This window comes from Rhineura floridana, chromosome 10, assembly GCF_030035675.1.
Source record: "Rhineura floridana isolate rRhiFlo1 chromosome 10, rRhiFlo1.hap2, whole genome shotgun sequence".
In the NCBI taxonomy this organism is placed as follows: Eukaryota; Metazoa; Chordata; class Lepidosauria; order Squamata; family Rhineuridae; genus Rhineura; species Rhineura floridana.
Window position 1 is genome coordinate 6,621,235 of NC_084489.1, and position 21,074 is coordinate 6,642,308.

Genomic DNA, 21,074 nt, shown 5'->3' on the forward strand with positions numbered 1-21,074 from the left:
TATATACACATTAGGTAAAGCCAATCAGTCCCTAAATGTTGAATCAGGATTTGGCCACAGAATCATTGTGTTGCCTAAAATGCTTTGCCATGTGCAGTGCTATACCCACAGGGAAACGTTTCCTTTCTTACCCTGGCCTCTGATTTTCCCTCTTGTTCCTTTGCCTCTTAAATTCTCAACCCATTAGGAGGGCTGTCTTTTTGAAGTATTAGACAATGTGTTAGATAATAACATACTTGGCAACATTGTGAAAACCAGTTAAAAACAAGAGGAAAACATATTTAATCAAATGGAAAATTAAAATATTGGCGGGGTGATGGTCTTCCCTATAAGAACATTAGCTTGAAATGCAAGAAATGCCATAGGAGAGAATTATCTCATTACTCTCCGAGAGGTTCTATCAGTCCTCCACTGACGGTGGTGAACCATGTCTGCTCCTTTGAAATTAATTCCAAGCTTGACTGAAGATAATGCCAGGTGGTTTGTTTTCTTCCCCCACCCCATCTTTTCTTGAAACCATTTCAGAGTATGTGAACCAGCTAGTGAACAAAAGACCATCTGCTTCTGTCATGCAAAATCCAGTCTACAACAGCTCCTCCCTTATCATCGATGCAAACTCTATGGCTGATTCAAACCATCAGAATTCCCACTGGACAACCCTGGACAACCCTGAATATCTTAACACAAACCTCTCTCCTTTGGCTAACACCGTTTTCAGCAGCTCACCCTGCTGGGACCAGACAGCCAACCACAAAATAAATCTGGACAATCCTGATTATCAGCAAGACTTCTTGCCCAGGGAGACGAAACCTAACGGCATCTCTAAGCTTCCTGCAGCCGAGAATCTAGAATACCTAAGAGTAGCAACACCAAAAAGTGAATACATAGAAGCTTCAGCCTGACTACTGAAAGAGACCTCTTGTAGCACCAGGAATGCTGGTAATTATGCTGGCTGCTGTAGAAACAGATTATGGACAGATAAGAGCAGTTGCAATGTACCTCCATGCACACATTTCCTTCTGTGTGTGTATGTGTTGATTTCATCAAGTTCACTAAGGACTTCTTACTTGTGTCTTTATGGAAGACGTGATACGAAATGAAAAGACAATATCCAGCAAGAAGAAATTGTTGTTGCATTGATTCATGTTCTTTACAAGCTGTATTGGATTACAGCCTGTGTTTTGTAAACATCTGTGATATTTGAAGAGCTTTTATGAAATCAAGAAGACCAGATATTGAACTGTTTGATGCCACATGGATAATTTAGGGGTGGGAAGAGAAAGCACAAGACTGTGTCTCCTGAAGATTTAAAGAAAAACTTCCTATAAATTGGTCCATCTCTTTAAATGACAGTTCAATTTCACATTTTGTTGTACAAATGAGAAGAAAAAGGCACCTAGAAAAAATGTGGAGAGTCTCGGAAGAAAACTGAATAGACTGGGGAGAATCTGATTAGCCTTGGTCAGTTTAGCAGAAGGACTTGCTATGGTACTCACTGCCAACTGACTGCTACTGTTAGGAAGCCAGAACACTGCAAATTTAAGGCATTGTTCAGGAATGCTTATAAAGTACTCACTAGACTGTCTCTAAAGTGTTCACTGTAGGCCTGAATAGCATTTTTCGGTTGGTGTTGCTTTTGTTTTTGTTTTCTGGCTCCACTATTTTCTCTAGAGTTATGAAAAATGAGTTTTAAAAGTTTATAACTAAAAGCTATAAATGGAAAATATTTTTTAAAAATAAAAACAAAACCCATTTCCACTCTGCTGCCTTGATGGCATTTAGACAATTAGTATGAATTTAAACAGTGGGGAAATGCAAAGGTTGCAATTTGACTGAAGTCCTGTGAATATGAGCATAGCTGCATATACACTAATGGCGGAATCCATGAAATTCTCTTGCACAAGCTCAAAGGAATTAATGCTCTTGCTCAGCTCCCATTGATCTTAATAAAGTTTAACAAAGTGTGTGCAGGAGAACGTCCCATTGATTTGTAATTCACAGGTGTGAGTAGTGGGGAGACTAGTGAAAGCAGTTACAACCACAAAAAAATAATTTTGATACTTTCATATGAAAATTTAGCCCTACAGTGAAAATTGTATAGCATGCCAAGTATATGAAGAACACAGGGGCAAAAACCAGAATTAGTCACCTGTCTGTGATCACCAAAATTTACTCACCAACACATTTATACAGGGATAATTTCATACCAATCCAGCAATTATATATGAAAGTACTATTAGCCTTGTAAATGTGTGGATTCATTGCCACCTGAATTAGTGCAACAGAAAAACCCACCCAATTATTATTAGCACTTTCTGTTACACATGGAATATGTTTCAACAGAAATCTTTAGTTGCTCTGGAAACGCACATCAGGCCCCAAACCAATTTGCATTGAAGGAGAGGGGGCCATCTGGCCCATTAAGGGCTCATTGAAGCTTCTGTGGCTCACAATATGCAATATGGTCCATAAATGAGAATAAAATTGCCTCTCTGTTGTCTCTATTAGTAAAAGTAGAACAACCATCATAATAGTAAGCGGTTAGATAATATTTTAATGACTTTATGGGCTTGCATCTTTATAGAATCAAGCCTTTTATTTTTTGAAACTAACATTGTAGTTCTGCTCACAAATATGCATTAGTGCTGTCCCATTTTTCTGATAAGGTTGTTAATCAGTTCCTCAAACCCAGCAGAAACAGCATTAGCAAGTTGGCTCACCTTTGTTTCATCCTACACTTCTTTGGGCCACATTTCAATTAAATTTACTGTGAATGCAGATTTGATTTCATCCTAATGAAGTATCTCATGTTTCCCTTTAAAAACTTACCTAAACTCACACTCTTCTAAGACCGTTTATGATGAGCTGTTACAGGAAAATATGTCGCCATTTCCCATTTGTAGTTCTGTCCTGTTTGGGGTAGCCTTTGAATCAACACACACACACAGGGTGAAATCCATATCTTAATTGCTTAGTACATTTGCTTTATCAAATTGTGGATTTATTTCTTTTATATTATAATTGTCCTATACAGCAGTTTGTTAGTTTCTTGATCCTTGGGATTGCTCTCCCATATTAAATTAAAGTCCAGGACGCATCATTGTTCATAACAGTATATTTTCCACTCTCTGTAGGGATTTTAAGATTCCATTTTAGTATTATAATGGCTTTTTCATGCACCACTTGGCTACACCAGTGTCTTTCCTTCTGGGAACTGGGAACATGCCATTATATAAATAATCACTCCCCCCCACCCCACCCCATGTTAGTTTGGGCTTCTATTTCAGCAGTGTGTAAAGGAGCCACTCTTTAGAAGATCCCACACTACTGGAGTAATATGAGAACCTTCTCTCAGAATGACTTCAGTGTCTGCTGGTCACAACAAGGGATAATTGATACAAAATGGCTTTCTTCCCTTTGTGATAAAAAATTAGTATAGAACTCAGTTTAGTTACTGTAAACCCCCCAGAGAGCTTCGACTATGGGTCGGTATATAAATACAATAAATAAATAATCTTGTGTGGAGGTCCAATGTGTGTGGGACTCTTGGAGCCCCACATCCCAACAAGCCTAAAGCAAAGATCACAACGTGGGGAGGAAGAAGTCACATGAGTCTATCCTCAAAAATTTGGTAATTTCTAATTATTATGTGAGGAGACCGGATCTTGAAGGAGGATTGCTTACACACAGGTACTAAAGCATAAATAGCACATGCATACTGTGTGAATAATGGGAGAGGGGAGCACAGTAAAAGCCATTTCCCATACTTGTCTACATTATCACCTCAGACTGTCCTAAATGTAAATTTCCTGGTTGTTTTTCAAGTAGCCACAGCTTCCCTAGCACATTTGCAACAACTCTATACTAGATGAATGAAAGCAGTTTAATTTTGCAAGTGGTTGAAATGTCTTCCATGTGTGTTGCAGAAAGGTATTCAGCATAAAAACCACATATATGATAGTCACATACAATGATTCCTACACTGGAATCTCATTAATTTCTACACCATATTTGGTGACAGATGCAGTCCTAAGTGTAAGACTCTTTGCATTTCCTAACAGGCATTTCATTATTGAGATTTAGAAGTTCAGTACGGGCAATAACACAAAAACTGCTATATACCTCTTCAATGTCAGCTGTTGTTAACATTGCTCTAGTTTTTCTATGATTTATATTTCTCTATGAGAAAATATTTTTGGTGGGGCAAAGTGAGAATTATCTTTTTTGTTTGCACCTCCTAATTCTTGTTCATGTGTAGTAAAATATTGTAAACTATATAAAATTCCACTGCCAGGGGTGACACTTTAAAGGTTTTGTGATCTTAAATCACCATTAATTTGTTTTTTTTTCTACTGAAATCATTTCCTCCTTTATTTTCTAATAATTTTCACTTTCTTTCCATTTTATTCTTTTGCTCCTGACTTTTAAAGACACCTTTTTAAGAATTTTTTTAAAAAAATTTAAGATACACATTTTATCTTTTTCACATAAAAAATGGGCTGTTAGGACCAAAGATAATGCTTCATTTTCTTATCTTAAACAGAAGTCTATTCATCACAATTTTCTAATTACTTACCTATCAACTGTGAGCTGGCATGGGATCCACCACTAGACCCCTACTTAAGATTCAGGTATTCCTAAGGCAAAATCAGCCATAAGGGGCAAGACAAATTCTCATTAAAACAAGCATTTTTCCTATTTAAGGACTGGCTGTATATATATTTCAGGATTAAAATATGATCACCCTGCAGATAGCAATCGGGGTGGTATAAGCTGCAATCCTATATGTGCTTTCCTGTTAGTATGCCCCACTGAATTCAGTGAGGGACTGACTTCTGAGTAGATATGCATAGTGTTGCAGGGATACTCAGGTAACAAGGCCAAATCATGGTGGTGGTGATAATATTTAATTTTAAATGTTTTGGTAATAGATGGCATAGTGCATTCACCTACCTGTTTCTACATCATATACACCTTCTTGTTGGATTCTGCATAAATGCACACACACACTTTTACTGTTGTGTTCTTAATTTGTGTCCCAGACGTTCTTGTTGGGATTTTCCATTTGAGCAATACATTTTTTATCTCAAACACAGCATCATTTCCTAAGGGGTGTGAAACTCTTAAAGCATAACTCGACATTAGTAGAGTCAAGGGCAAAGAAAGGGATTCGTAAGCACTGTCCCATGTCAATGGGAATTGTACTGGAGCAAGGCATGGTAGATTGAAACTTTCTTTTCCATATTTCGGATCAGAAACTGTCTGGAAGTAAAATTCCAATAAAAATGCATAGATTGTTAATCTTGATTGTATTTAAACTATGAATGGCTTTTGCTGCCATAGGGGCTTCCTTACACAGAAAGGTTGAGTAAAAATATAGTGAATAAATGTCTTGCATACTGCCCTGTAGTTTCTATAGAAAATAATGAAACACAACTGTCAAAACGATTTAGTGCAGAGTTTGTTGGCAGTGTCTTTTGCTTGTTTTACAAATAATGAATCCTGAAAGCTTCAAGAATCAGATTTCCACCTGCCCCCAAGCCCTGGAGCTAGCCTTCTGCAATAATGGAATATCTCATTTAGGACACAATCTACGAATATGCCTTCTGTACAAGCCCTGTTTGAAATGCATGAGAAATGCATCCTCATTTACACCACCTTAATAATCAGGAGGTGCCTAATTTTCATCTCGTTCCATCCAATGGGTCTTGAATTGATTTACTGTGAACAATGCAAGGTCAAAGCTCTGCATCATTTAGAGAAAAAAAGCCCAATTTGTGTGCACTGATCTACCAAAGAGAGATATACATAATAGAGCTGACTCTATCATTAGGCAGAATGATGTGGTGCTTCAGGCAGTGGATGCTGGGAATGGGAACAGTGCTTAGGGGTTCAAAAGGCAGAGCTGTATGCGTCACACAACCTGCCCTGTGCCCTCTAAACTAGCCTGCTGCCCTTGTGTATGGTAAAAGATGCTGTCCTGTCACCAGCGTTGAAGTAACATTCAGCTGCTAGTCTGTCAGGTTATATATGTAGAATGGGCAGAGCACTATCTTGCCCTTTACCTCAGATAACAAAATGTCTTGAACAGGCCTGGCACAGAAGCAGATTTCTCAGTAGCCAGTGTGGATGCAGATCCACATGGTAATGGTGATCTAGGTCTCACTTAACCGGCAGGCTGCAACTCTTTATGAGAACAGGATGCACATGCTCACCCAGGGCCTCTACTTGTTTCACATGATTAGAGTTGAATTGGGATCTGGGTACACAAACATCCTGCAGAACTAGTGCCAAATTTGTCTCATTTTGGCAAAACTGCAATCAGCTATGTTTAGAGAATAATATAGGTTATATGCTATTCAATAGTGTATCTTTGGGTATAGGGTTCAAACCACCAATTGCTGTTCTTGTCCAGATTCCATTTTAAATAAATGGAGGTTATGCAGGATTAGTGGGGCACATGTCTACAGGCAATAGCTTGAGCATTGGTAAATTTATTCACCTATGAAAGCACAATTTGTGCAAATAAATGCTACATTTTGTATTGCTAATTTGTTTTTAGTATTGATTTTAAAACTTTGTATATTAAGTGATAAAAAATAAGATGTGCATAATTCTTTTCCATTGATCTGTTTTTAATTTTTTGAGGATATATGGTGATATCCAAACTAAGTCATACTCAGAATAGAAACACTGAAATTATTGGACTTAAGTTGATTGACTTCTATGGGTCTACTCTGAATATTACTAACATTGGATATCACCCATTGTAATATAGTGTATTGTGTTTGATGGAAAAGGACCATTTTGGCTGATAATGTACTGATAATGAAAGGTCTTTGATTCCCTCTCTCCCCCCCCCCCAATGACTCCAGAAGTGTCAGCATGGGGACGTAATCAGAAATTATAAGTTGTGTTCCTAAATATACACATTTGGAAACATGTTCCATCAAGAATGATAGAAGCTGTTTCCAAGAAACAGCATTAGGGCCAAAGCAGTTGTAACTTACTAATACAGCACCACTTCACTTTCTAAGACCTTTATTCCTTCTGTCCTATGCTGATTGTGTTAGTATCCACGTATACCAATCTGTGAAATTCACTGTACCAACTAAGGGGGTGTGCACCAGCTAGAAGACTAGACTTATATTCCTTTCCTAAGGAGGTTCATCTGGCACTTTCGCTAAGCAATTTTAAAGGTGTGCTAAAGACACACCTCTTTGCTTTGGCCTTCAGCTCCCGAGATGTATGTTTTCACAAGCCACCCTATTCTTGTGACTGAAATATGTTTTAATTCTTTTTAATACTGTATTTTAGATTTTGTAACCCGCCCCAACTGGTGAAGGGCAAGCAATAAATAATAATAATAGTATCTGTAGCTTTGGGAATTACCTGATCTGTGTCTCTCCAGTTCCACTAGTTATTTGGTACCCAAATTAGATCCATTAAAAATGAAGCTTTGTTTTCTCCCCATTCACTATAATGGGGGATCTAAAAATTTATAACTGTTTTCCTTTTCACATAAGTGGATGAAATTGTCAGGCACAGGAGCCCCTCCAGAGTGGATTAATCCTGCCAAATTGTAGACAGATGCATTTAAGGGTTTTCATGCAGTGCCACATTAAAATTTGCTTTCTTTTCTAAATAGTATCTACCTTTTAACTTTTCTGCCAGAATTGGATGCAATTTGCAGGTATGGTCACTCACCCTGAGGAGATGAAGCCCATCAAATTTTAGAATAATAGCTGTACTGGTTCTCCTGCAAAGGCAGACTTTACCAATTTGGGGTGGATACCATAGGAATCATGGAGGGTGGGGAAGCATGGATTCACAGGAAACACAGGTGGAAGAAATGCCTAGCACACCCCAGCCAAGCAAGGACCTTGTAACCCAACGATCACTGAAGGTGGGCTTCTGGCCCCACCACAGGTTTTTTGGGGATGCACCCTCTTCTCCCTGGGGGAGAGATCTGTCTCAATTGACTTGCATAGCAGAAGAGTGTAGTAGAAAAAATAGCATCGATTCACATGGAAAGCAGTTTTTAATATTTACTTCAATAACTCATTCCAAATCACGGTGGTTAGAGTGCCCAGAGGAAATAATTTACTGTGATTAAAACCTAGCTCTGTCCATCAAAACCAAAGATGGACCACTTCAGGGCAGGGCATTCCCCTAATCAGCTTGTTTTTGCTTTTTTAAAAAATTAAATGCAAGGACTGCTTTAAAAATGCAGTGGGTTCTGGGCATCTAAATCCATAGACGCAAATCTGCAGAGCAACTCAGGATGTCAGGAGTCCAACTTGAAACATTTTGTTAATGGCTCAATCTGACTCGGGTATGTGAAAACCTTACCCAAACTGTCCCTGTTCACCTCTTGATTTGGGAAGTACACAGAGCGGATACACAACTAATAAGTAAGTGCTTGGATGGATAAATCAATAAGTATTCCCAGAGCTGTATCTTGCCAAAAATCTCCATAGTGCAACTGTTAATAAATGGTGGAAGAAATAACGAATATCAAATCTGAGATTATCCAGGAAATAACGGTTTCTGACTTTCAGAGTGTTAAAAGCTAGTAGGGAAAAAAAGCCACTTTGTCAGATAGTCAGGAAAACGCAGACCTTTTCTACACCACAACCATACAATACTTTTATACAAACTTCAGTGGTTGCTGTCTCCCTCTTCTCCCTATGCCCAAAGAATGGGGAGGGGCTCAGCATTTCCTAATTTTCTGCTCGCAGAAGTACAATTCAAAAGGTTCTCTGGGAAGAGGGAATGCCTATTAAACCAGTTAAATCTAGAAATCGATTCATGAAATGAAGGTGCTATCTGAGTATGTCACTGCTATGCTGAACTGACATCTTTTCTAAAATCATTTGATAGGTGAACTTTGTACAAACATAAATAGCCTCTTTAAGCGTTGCTTTTATTTTAGTCCCTCCTTTTCAAAATGGAGGCAGCATAAGCTATCAATATTTTTTTATGTAATTCACAATGTAGTCTTAAATTTCATATTCCTTATTTTGAAACATGACTGTAATATGTTTTTCGAGCATGATTGTTTTAATAAAATCTATGAAATGAAAGAAACCTGCATATAATTGATTTTGTATTCAGATCTGTGGGTAAATAATATTGGGTCAGTAGTCCCTTTATGTTATTATGGGTAAAAGACCCACTCACTGTTCTGCTGGTTTCAGTGTGTCTCCACCTCTCTCTTCTGAAAATGGAGGCACATGATGTTAGAGAAACCCCACCCATTTTTAATTGTAAAACCTCGTGGAAGCAGCTTAAGTGGGGTTTTTATTATTTGCTTCCAAGTGATTTTGCAACTGTTTGACAGATTAACCCATTCTCCTTCCAGGTGTAGCCACCGGAAAAGCTTTGCCGTAGGTGACTAGTGTGCTCACAGCCTGATTTTCCCAAAGTAATAACCACCCTGTTACCCTGTTACAGCGATTGCTCATTAAAAAAAATCAGTCTTTGTCATGGCTAAGCTGTGCCGACAGTGGGAGTTTCACTGAGCAGGCAAGGCCAGAACTGACTCCACTGGCCCCATTCTGTGGCACCTTGTGCTTAACAGGAGTTGTGAAAAATGTCAGTGTGACTGCATAGGTTGTACCCTGCACCATAAGAAGGGAGACAAATTAGCCAAAATTTAATCCATCCCAATATGGGGAGGGGAACCCTATGATTTTACATTTTGGGGGCATTCACAAATCTGGCCTTCCCCTACCCCTTCACTTACTGTTGTGCTATTTCCCTGAACCCTGCCTCAGTATCAGATTTTTGTCTTTTAAGAATTAGTTGCTTTACCCCACACAGTAAGGCTGTGTATACACCCATTTGTAGCACAAAAAAACTAGTTTGTCTCAATATAGAATCATTCCTGCTCGTCCTCAACATGTTGCTTTTAGTCTAGATTGATTGTAGCTCCTATGGGAGTGGTTACTTGATATGTGTTTGAAAATCCTCCCCTTGATTAGATCATGCTTTGGAAAACCTTCCCCTTGCGTTCTTGTTATACACCCACCCACAATGTCATTGGGTAAGTGTCAATACACCTCTCATTGCTGGGACTGCCTGCAACTGTTTTCAAATGGACACACTTGTGGGGTAATAGAGAATCAATCTGCAATGAGCTTTTATTTTTGCAATGAAAGCAGTTTGTTAAGAAGCGCTTCTTGGGCAAAAACTAAGCAATAGGTCTAGATTGTATGTGGACTAGGTAGAAAACAGTAAGATCTCAGCCTCTATTGATTCTAGAATAAAATGTGTGCATGCAGCCTAGATCCTGCTCAGTCTTTGGGATGAGTCTCAGCCTTTAGGGTGCAGGGACTTGGCAACCCTACTTTTTCTGCAGTGTATCAGCCACAACTTTGTCCACCCCTGTTGTGTGTATTAAGAGTCTAACAGAGCTAAAACTTTTCTGATCTGGTGTCTGTGACCTCTGTCGCTAAATCTGTGCTGGTATCACCTTTACTGAAATTGAGACGCATTAGGCAGATGGCTCACAAAGCCTGGACACATGAAATTAATGAACGAAACATGGCATGCAATAAGCCTAGGTGGCACCCAGTTGTGGAAATCGCCCCCCCCCCCAAAAAAAAGAAATTCAGCTGGAGTCTGTTCTTTTTTCATTTATACATCAGCTTAAAGCATGGCTATTTACCCAAGCTTTTGGAAATCTGTAATGCTCAGCTGGACTTGTTTGCTGTTCTGCAGTTTTATGATGGATTAATGTGATTTTAACTCCTTTTATTTGTTTAATGGATTGTTTGTTTTTATACTTCCCTGCCCTGAGATTCCAGGACAAAGTGTGGGCTATAAATATTTCAAATAAATAATATAAGGGGCTTGTCCTCCACATAGAATTCAACATATGAATAGGGGGGGGTTCATTTAAAACTATAAAACAAATCCCTAGTTCTTAAGATTGTGAGGATAAACTTGAAAGTTGTATGGGCAGTGTCTGGTATAATCTCAGAATCTTGAGGGGGAGTTGGATGAGCAGAATAACATAGGTCTAAAGGAACAGATTTCATTGTTCTGCACAGTTCTTAATCCTTAATGCTCCCTGTAACCATCAGATGCACAAAAAATTATAAAATGCATGAACACTGCTTAATACAAGTGGCAGAATTCAGCAAATCCTGCTTTTGTGTAGAATTCACAGCCCTCATTGTATAAAAAACCTAAATGCCTGGGTCCTGCATTAAATGAGGGAAACCTCTGGACTTCAGATGTTGGACTACAACTCTTGTTAGGTCCAGATAGAACATCCAAGCTGGCTGGGACTGATGTGAGGTGTAGTTCAAACACCTGGAGGAGACTAGGTTGGGGAACGCTGGTTTACAATATTGTTACAACAATGCTATCTTAATAGGGCTATACATTTGGTTAAGTTAAATGGGTGGCTGCATTTAATGTGGTTATTTTAAAAAAAGTGGGAGTGTGTCAGGATTGGGACCAAAACACATGGAAAGAGGGGGAATGGATTTAACCCTTTCCCTTAACACCAAAATCATCCCCTTGTGGCTCCTATTTGCCAAAAGCATCTTTCCAAATGTGGCAAATAGCAGATTCAAGGGGGCAACTGTAGCAGCACCACCAAGCAGGAGAAACATGCCACAGTCCCAATTTGGATTTCTTCATACACAAAGAGAGAGAACACCTGCACTTTGGCCCTTAGTTTAGCATTTTCTCAATAGGCTTGTGTGGTTTGATCTCACACAATGGTCAGAACAGCTCATTAAACTGCATCAGCTAGCAACAGCAATGGCACCTTGCTTGCTACCGTCTCAAACTGTATTTCTGTAAATAAAAGGCTTATTATAAAAGTCACCATAGTTCTCCTGTGTCTCTGAGAACTGTTCTCTCATTTATCTGTATGCACATACAAGTCTTTCAAAATGAAGCATTTTAAGGGTTGCCAACTTTTCAACCAGCCACTGTAGCTGTACCTTTAACAGCATCTTGATGTGCAGATATTACAGGTGATAATCTTAATCTCAATCCTGTGAAGAGATTCCACTGCTGGTTTCTGCCCATTAAACTGCTTTTTAAAAGCACAAGAGGAGGCCAGGCCAGTTTCCCCCCCCCTGGTTAGTTGGCAACCCTAAACAGATTGTTATATTATCTGACATTCTGTGCTTGGAATTTTTCTTCTTAAGGCTGCAGTCCTAAACACACTTACCTAGGAGTAAGCCCTGTTGAACACAGCAGGATGCAAACATTAATGGGATCAGGATGCATTTCTACAATCTGTGAATGAAAGCCTATCAAACTCAGCAGGATGTATTTCTAAGTACACATTAATAGAATTAGATTGCATATATGTTCCTGGCTCCTCGGGTTGGTACCTTCTGGGTTTGGCATGTGCAAACTATATAATCAGGATGATGATCATAGGCTTCTACATTATTTGGGCTTACATGTTACAGAATTCCACAGAATTCTTACATGTTCCACATTATTTGGGCTTACATGTTATAGAACCTTACTGCCAAGCTACATACTGTACTCAGAAATGTCACATGGTATTACACAGCCACGAGAGTGGTTGTCTACTATAGCCAGTGTGGATTTTTCACATTCCACAATGTTAAATTGAAAATGCCCCCCATGCCATTCTGATGCTGCCCATAATTTCAAAACAAAACCTTACAAAATTTATCATCCTGAACTCAGAAATGCTTGCTTAACAACCCTCTCAATTTTCATGGCGATACACAAAACAGTCAGAGAGAATAGAAAGTTCAAAGTCTAAAAAGGGAGGGGGAAAACCCCAGAGCCCTTTTGGACTTTTTTCTCTGAGAGCTCTCATAATCTGTTGAAATTAATTAAAAACCAGCCATGTTCACAGAGTACCTGTAATCCTAATACTGACCTTGCCCCATACTCTGGCCTTCATCTTCTGCAGTTTAAAAGTTAAAAAAAATGCCTGGCTGATTTTTAATTAATTTAATAAATTTTAGCTGGCACCGTATGATAACGCGGGGCACGCTCAGTAAGAGCCAACTGTCAGTGTTCCAAAAGCCAGACTCACAGCTGCTGGGCTTGCCTAATCAGGGGGCCACACCCACACCAGACTTTGATTTCACTTGAGACAGTCATGGCTTCCCCCAAAGAATCCTGGGAAGTGTAGTTTGTGAAGGGTGCTGAGAAGAGACTCCTATTCCCGAGAGAATGGTTTAACAGTCAGCCACTCTGATTGAAGGTCTGCGAGGGGAACAGGGCGTCTCCTAGCAACTCTCAGCACCCTTCACTAACTACACGTCCCAGGATTCTTTGAGAGAAGCCATGACTATCCAAAGTGAAATAAACGCCTGGTGTGGATGTGGCCAGGGACAACTTTGGTTTCAGTTTGGGTGGGAGGCTACATGTGCCCGCTGTAGAATAAAAAGGTGGGGGAAATACTGAAAAGCAATGATGTTGTTCACAATGTTTTCCTTTTGGAAAGGGGCTTCCCTTCTGCCCAGTGCCCACCCACCCAATCTCCTCCCCCTCCCCTCCCCCAGGTCAGTGTTGGACTATGACCTGGGAGACGAGGGTTCGAATCCCCACACAGACATGAAGCTCACTGGGTGACCTTGGGCCAGTCACTGCATCTCAGCCTCAGAGGAAGGCAATGGTAAAACCATCTCTGAATACCATTTACCATGAAAATGCTATTCATAGGGTCAACATAAGTTGGGATCGACTTGAAGGCAGTCCATTTCCATTGTCAAACATGATTGCACAGAAATAAATCCCAGTGAACTCAAAAAGTATGCAAATGATCAAACCCACCCTCCCTTCCTCCTCCCCCCTCTTCTTTCTTCCTCCTCCCATGCCCACTTCAGCCCTCCCTCCCTGTCCCCCTGGTCAGTTTTACCTCCTAAGCATGATTGCACGGGAGTAAATCCCACTGAACTCCATAAACATGCAAATGATCACATCTTCTTCTCCCCTCCCCCTCCTGCCTGCTTCCATCCCAGTCCTCCCCTCTGCGTTTCCTCCCCTCCCTCCAGCTCCTCCTCCCCTCCCCATAGCCTGTGGTCAGTTTCACCTATCCTAAGCATGATTGCAGGGGAGTAAATCCCACTGAACTCAAGAAGCATGCAAATGATCAATCCATTCTTAGCTAACTTGGACAGGATCCCATTTCTTACCTGCCGGATTAAAAAGCAGGGAAATTCACTAATAGACAAAAAACCTTGCGGTTTAAGAACATACCTATAACCCACAGATATTTCTATCAAACTTTACAAAGCAGGGAAATTGGGCAGCTATAGTGAATGCACCACAGGAACAGGAAACCTGACCTCCTCTCTGATATATTGTACTGCCCTACAAATTGGTCAAAATGCAAACACTGTTTGGGTTGGTCTTTCACAGTCCAATCCACTAGCTGTGTAGCTTGGAAGAATTTGGTAACATGTGCCTCTGAGCATATGGTGAGTGGTGGCAACACCTGCAATCAGCCCAAAGAATAGAAAGAAGACATGTGCTGTGCTGATCTTGTTTTAGCAGGGAGGAAGCAACATTATTAAGACAGTTGATATAGTTCAGATGGTAACTTTAAATATGTCTGATTTATTTTGCAATTTTAGTGAAGTTTCCTATAGGAAATCGTTTTCTTTTGTTTCTATTTCTGTTAATATGTGAAGTACAGCAACACTTTGCAAAATTTACACTAAAAAAACTCCAAACATAATTGTGGAATAATGGCACTGACGTCTGCAGAATAGTCTCCAATGAACCTCAGGAGTGTCTCAATTTGCACAAGATAAAACAGTGGGAGGTGAAATATATCCTAGCAAAATTCTAGGTGTGCTCTATGTTTTTAATTGACCATGCCCACCTTGCCTTAAATAAAGTGGTTTAAACATAGCAGGCTGAAAACATGCATCCTCTTTTTTCCATCAGCTAAGACTCATTGCTTAAGTAGCAACATATTGTAATCAGTCTGATTTTACATCAAACTGCAGTTTCAGATTCAACTGTTAATGCACCCCAAATAGAAATAGAACATAACCTCCAATTTGAAACACAAAAGGCTGTCTTCACCATCATATGACATTGATCAATAAAAAGGCTTTGAAATTAATAAAATAAATTTGACACAGATTTCTAGGATGAATAATGAGGGAAATATAATTTTCTAGGTTAGATTCTCTGCAGAAGCTGTAGTAACACAGGAAAGAAGCAAAGTAAGAAGAACACCAACAAACATACACAAATATAATTCTTTATCTTTGGAGATGGCAGGTGTTGCCACCACTCACCATATGCTCAGAGGCATATGTTACCAAATTCTTCCAAGCTACACAGCAAGTGGATTGGACTGTGAAAGACCAACCCAAATGGTGTTTGCATTTTGACAAATTTGTAGGGCAGTCCAATATCTCAGAGAGGTGGTCAGGTCTCCTGTTCCCCTGGTGCATTCACTATAGCTGCCCAATTTCCCTGCTTTTTAAAGTTTGATAGAAATATCTGTGGACATTCTTAAACCGCAAGGGTTTTTGCCTATTAGTGAATAGCTGTGATGATGGGTAGGGTTGCCAGGTTCAGGGCCTGAGAATGATTCTGTATCTTTAAGATAAGAGAAAATTCAGCCAAGTGCAAGTTTTCTTGCAACACTGAAATGGGAAAAACCACAAGGTGGAATTCTCCCTTCCCCCTGCACAACTTTTAAAGATACAGAAGACCTCTTGGAGGCTGGGCCTGGCAACCAAGAGGTCTTCTGTATCTTTAAAAGTTGTGCAGGGGGAACGGAGAATTCCACCTTGTGGTTTTTCCCATTACAGAGTTGCAAGAACACCTGCACTTGGCTGACTTTCTCTTCTCTTAAAGATACAGAACCATTCTCAGGCCCTGAGCCTGGCAACCGTATGGGACTGGAGCACTTCAACATGTAGTTTTAGCACTTTAAATTATCCCTAATTTTGAAATTCCCTGCACATTAAAAGCTACCAAATTAGGGAGAAGACTTCCTTAGACTTTTTCTCACTGATGTGTTAGCTTTTAGAGCCAAAGCATTTAAAAGAGGAGAATTGAAACATATCATTCTTCTACCTGCAGTTTGTAATAGTACAGTCTCTGAAAAGTTGTACTATGTTGTATTTCTGAATATGCACTTTAGCTTTTACAATGCAGTCCTATGCATGTCTACTCAGAAGTAAGACCCCTTGACTTCAGTGAGACTTACTCTCAGATTAGTGTGCAACGGATTGTTGCCTAAGTGTTTGTGACCTGATCCAGCCTTCAGATTCCTTCCAGGTTTGTAGTTGCATGATATGATGACTCAAACAACATACAAAAAAAAGCATTATTTGCACATTTTCTGCTGTTTATTTTAACAGCCTTTGGTCTGACCTAGGAACTCAGCTGAAGCATTTGTGCAAGCCAAATAACCTGCAGAATAAAAATAACACGTCAGAAAACTGTCAGCAGGTTTTGAGTGTGTGTATGAGAAAGATTTTGCTTTAAACATAAATCTCCTAGCAGTAGGCTGGTCTAGTACATTTTAGTGCTGAATGCTATAAAAAAAATCTATCCAAAATAATACAATGTGATCTGCCAGTGCTGTGCCAGGGTAGGGCTTATCTATTGGTTCAGCTCTAGGAAAGGCAGTATTCCCACCAGCAAGCAGTGAAGGCTTATCCACTAGGGCACAGCCCTCCCAAGGAGAATGTCAAACAATTGTTAAAAATCCTCCCCCACCCCCAAAAAAATCTCAAAGCCACACACTCTCTCCTATCCCACACAGACATTTTATACTCCTGTTTGAAGCTCTGCAAATATTTATGTTAATCTACTGTTCTCTGATCATTTAGGTAACTACAGCACATAGCCAATCCTAATCTAAAACACAGCTATGGCAAAGTGGTCCCTCCCATGGGCCTCTGGGCGGAAAACCCATGTGACTGACATTTGAACTGTAGGAGGACTGCCTGTTTTCCAACCCAGGCTGGGAAAGCTCCTACTCCATCTATTCTTATGAGGGCTAACCAGCAGCCTCAGTATAGGCCTACTAGGACTGCCTTGGAAGGCAGTCTGAGCATGCTCAGAGCTGTTTCCTTGAAGGCCACACATCAAAGCACATTCTTTGTTGCTAGAGAAGGGTGTGGTGGTTATTATTATTATTATTTATTAGATTTATATCCCATCCTTCCTCCCAGTAGGAGTCTGGGGCGGCAAATAAAAGCACTGAAAACACTCTAAAACATCATAAAAACCAACTTTAACACATATTAAAACAAAACATTCTTAAGAACATATTAAAATGAAAGATCTTGAAAAATATATTTTCTAATACAAAAGCTTTAAAAACATATTTTTTAAAAAGGTTTAAAAATGTATTAAAAAGCAATTCTAACACAGATGCAGATTGGGATAAGGTCTCTACTTAAAAGGCTTGTTGAAAGAGGAAGGTCTTCAGTAGGCACTGAAAAGATAACAGAGATAGTGCCTGTCTAATATTTAAGGGGAGGGAATTCCAAAGGGTAGGTGCCACTACACTAAAGGTTGGCTTCCTATGTTGTGCAAAACAGACCTCCTGATAAGATGGTATCTGCAGGAGGCACTCGCCTGCAGAGCGCAGTGATAGGCTGGGTATATAAGGGTAAGACAGCCTTTCAGGTATCCTGTTAGGAAGATGCCAGGAAGGATGAACCTCTATACCCAAAATTGGGCTCCTGAATTTCATCAAAAGTTCACCTCTGGTATGAGTTGGCAAAACTCCATGTTCTGGATTGAGTCCAGTCTCACCCTACCAGGGTAGCGGTGGCTTCACTGGTGTTTCTCCAAAGAGCCCTGGTGATAGATGCCTGCTGTGCTTGACACTAGGTTGCAGCCTTCGATCATCTGCCATTACCAACTTAATTTGAGAATCCAGGCAGATGACTTCTTCAGAAAGACCATGCTCGACAACTTGGCTTCATAGCACCTACTCTGCCTCTGGTAAGGTAGCTTACTACTATACCCATATATGGACTGCACAGAAACCATGAGAGAGAATCAGTTGATTGCCTATAGATATAATTTTTTGAGTGGTCATCTGTAGTCACATAACCCACCCTCCTTCCCTACTGTAGGTGATACATTGTCTTCTGCAGGGCTGCTATATCAGTAAAAAAAACTTAACTTAGTGAAAATGTGGAAGCCACGCCTCTTGAGGAGTATGCATTTGGAGGGTCTTGGTGGGGGCAGCCATAAAAATTCTACCCAAAGTTAGGTGCATAAAGCATATGTGTGACTGCGTAGATGACTGCTTTAAGAACTACAATTTAAGGTAAACAACCTGTTCTTTATAACACAATCCTAACCACGTCTTCTCAAAAGTGAGTCCCATTGCATTCAATAGGGCTTATTCCCAGGTAAGTGGTATAGGATTGCGGTATTAATGTTTTATTTGTATGCAGCTCTGAATTATGTGTGATTGGTGAAAGCAGTTATAATGAAATATTAAATATCTATCTGTCTTTGTTGGTTTGGCTGTTCATCTCATTTACAAGAATATTGTTGTAATGAAGATCAGTATTGTGGGCCAGTTTATTGAAAGATGACTTTACATACCTCACATCCAAGCACTCTTTTTACTCAAATAGAGCCAGCCAAGGTGTTTAGGAACAGTTGGTGGCAGTTAATCTGTTATTTATTTAATTATTAAATTTATATCCTGCCATTCCTCCCAGGAGGAGCCCAGGGTGGCAAACAAAATACTAAAAACACTCTAAAACATCTTAAAGCAGACTTTAAAATATATTGAAACAAAACATCTTTAACAACATATTAAAACAAAACATATTTTAAAATACCTTAAAACAAAGCTTTAAAAACATCTGGAAAAAAATTCCAACACAAGTGCAGACTGGGATAAGTAAGTTTCTACTGAAAAGGCTTGTTGAAAGAAAAAGGTCTTCAGTAGGCACCGAAAAGATAACAGAGATGGTGCCTCTCTAATATTTGAGAGGGAATTCCAATGGGTAGGTGCCACTACACTAAAGGTCCATCTCCTAAGTTGTGTGGAGAGGACCTCCTGATAAGGAAGCCCTCATCTGCAGAGGGCAGTGATGGATTGCGTATTTAAGGGGTAGGACAGTCTTTCAGGGATCCTGGTCCCAAGCTCTACAGGGCTCTGTACACCAAAACCAGCACCTTGAACTTAGCCCGGTAGCTAATGGGCAGCCAGTGCAATTCTTTCAGTAGTGGGTGACATGTTGGCAATACCCTGCCCCAGTGAGCAGTCGCACCACTGCATTTTGCACCAGCTGCAGCTTCCAGACCAACCCCAAGGGGAGCCCCACATAGAGCACATTACAGTAATCTATCCTGGAGGTTACCAATGCATGAACAACAGTGGTCAGGGTATCCTGGTCCAGAAATGGCTGCAGCTGTATTATCAGCCAAAGCTGGTAAAAGGCACTCCTACCCACGGAGGTCACCTGGGCCTCTAGTGACAAAGTTGGATCCAGGAGCACCCCCAGAATACAGACCTGCTCTTGCAGAGGGAGTACGACCCCATCCAAAGCAGGCAACTGATCAACTATCTGAACTTAGGAACCACCAACCCACAGTGCCTCCGTCTTGCTAGGATCCAAGCTCAGTTTATTGGCTCTCATCCAGCCCACCACCGAGTCCAGGCAGCTGTCAAAGACTTGCACGGCCTCTCCCAATTCAGATGTTACAGAGAAATAGAGCTGGGTATTGTCAGCATACTGCTGACACCTCACCCCAAATCTCCTGATGACCGCTCCCAAGGGCTTCACATAGATGTTAAAGACCATGGGGGACAAGATGGTACCCTGCAGCACCCCACAGCACAACTGGCAGGGAGACTAAAGACAATCACCCAATGCTATTTTCTGAAAGCATCCCTTTAGATAGGATTGCAAACACCGTAAAACAGTGCCTTAGATACCTATCTCACCAAGTTGGTCCAGATGAATACCATGGTTAATAGTATTAAATAAGTAAGAATAACAGGGTCGCATTCCCCCGTCTTTCTCCCTATAGAAGTCATCCATCAGGGCAACCAAGGCTGATTCAGTCCCATAACCAGGCCTGAACCCAGGCTACTTCAGGATGCTATGGAGGCAGAGAAGTGGGCCTTATTCGTCACCCTCACCGCCACAGAGTAGGCACGGTTATGATGTTTTACTCATGCCCGATCAGCCTCACAGAACATCTTTCACCATTTGCACTCTAGCCGTCATCCAGCCTGTTTCATTGCCCTTAGCTCACTGGTGTACCAAGGTGCAAACCAGGCTCCACAATGCCTGAGAGGGCACTCAGGGGCAACTGTGTCAAGAGCCCGGCGCACCTCGCTATTCCACAGCATGACAAGGGCTTCAACAGGGTTTCCTGCTCTATCTGCTGGGAACTCCCCCAAGGCATTCAGGAATCCTGTGGATTCTATTACTCTCTGGAGGTGGCCCATCTTAATCTGTCCACCACACTTGCAGGGGAGAATTGGAGCTGTATGTCTAAACTTCACCAGGAAGTGATCTCACCATGACAATGGAGTGACATCCACTTCCCCTATCTCCAGACCACACCGTCCTCCATCTGGAGCAAAAACCAAGTCGAGGGTGTGCCCTGCTCTATGCGTCGGGCCAGTGACAACTTGAAATAGCCCTATGGTTGTCATGGAGGCCATGAAGTTCCAAGCAGGAACACTAGAGGCAGCCTCAGCATGGACACTGAAATCACCCAGGACTATTGTTCTGGGCTCCTCCAATACCACATGCAAGACGGCCTCTGCCAGCCTGGTCACAGAAGCAGCTGGGCCTCAGGGTGGATGGTACACCAGCAGCATCCCTAGTTTATTTTCTCCTTGGCCCGACACCAGGTGCAGACTCTCACAGCCAGCTCCAAGATAAAGTGGTTTCCTGGTGACAGAGATGGAAATTTTGTAAACTACAACAACTCCTCCCCCCCATCCCTGCAGCCTATGCTGGTGTTGCACCGAGTATCCAGGTGGGCAAAGCTGGACAGATCAACTCCTCCCAGCTCACCCACCCAGGTCTCAGTAATGTACACCAAATTGGCACCTTCATCCATGATCAGATCATGGATGAGTGTGGTCT

The 21,074-nt window shown here is 40.9% G+C and overlaps 1 protein-coding gene across 3 annotated transcripts in view; it reads left to right on the forward strand.

Moving 5' to 3' along the window:
* EGFR (epidermal growth factor receptor) overlaps positions 1-8,598 on the forward strand; it is a 253,092-nt gene extending 244,494 nt beyond the window's left edge. For all 3 annotated transcript variants that reach the window (XM_061586830.1, XM_061586831.1, XM_061586832.1), the window contains exon 28: positions 526-8,598. In XM_061586830.1, the coding sequence (XP_061442814.1) occupies positions 526-902 (377 nt within the window). In that variant the 3' untranslated portion in view covers positions 903-8,598. The remainder of the gene's footprint in view (positions 1-525) is intronic.
* The last annotated feature ends 12,476 nt before the right edge of the window (positions 8,599-21,074 follow it).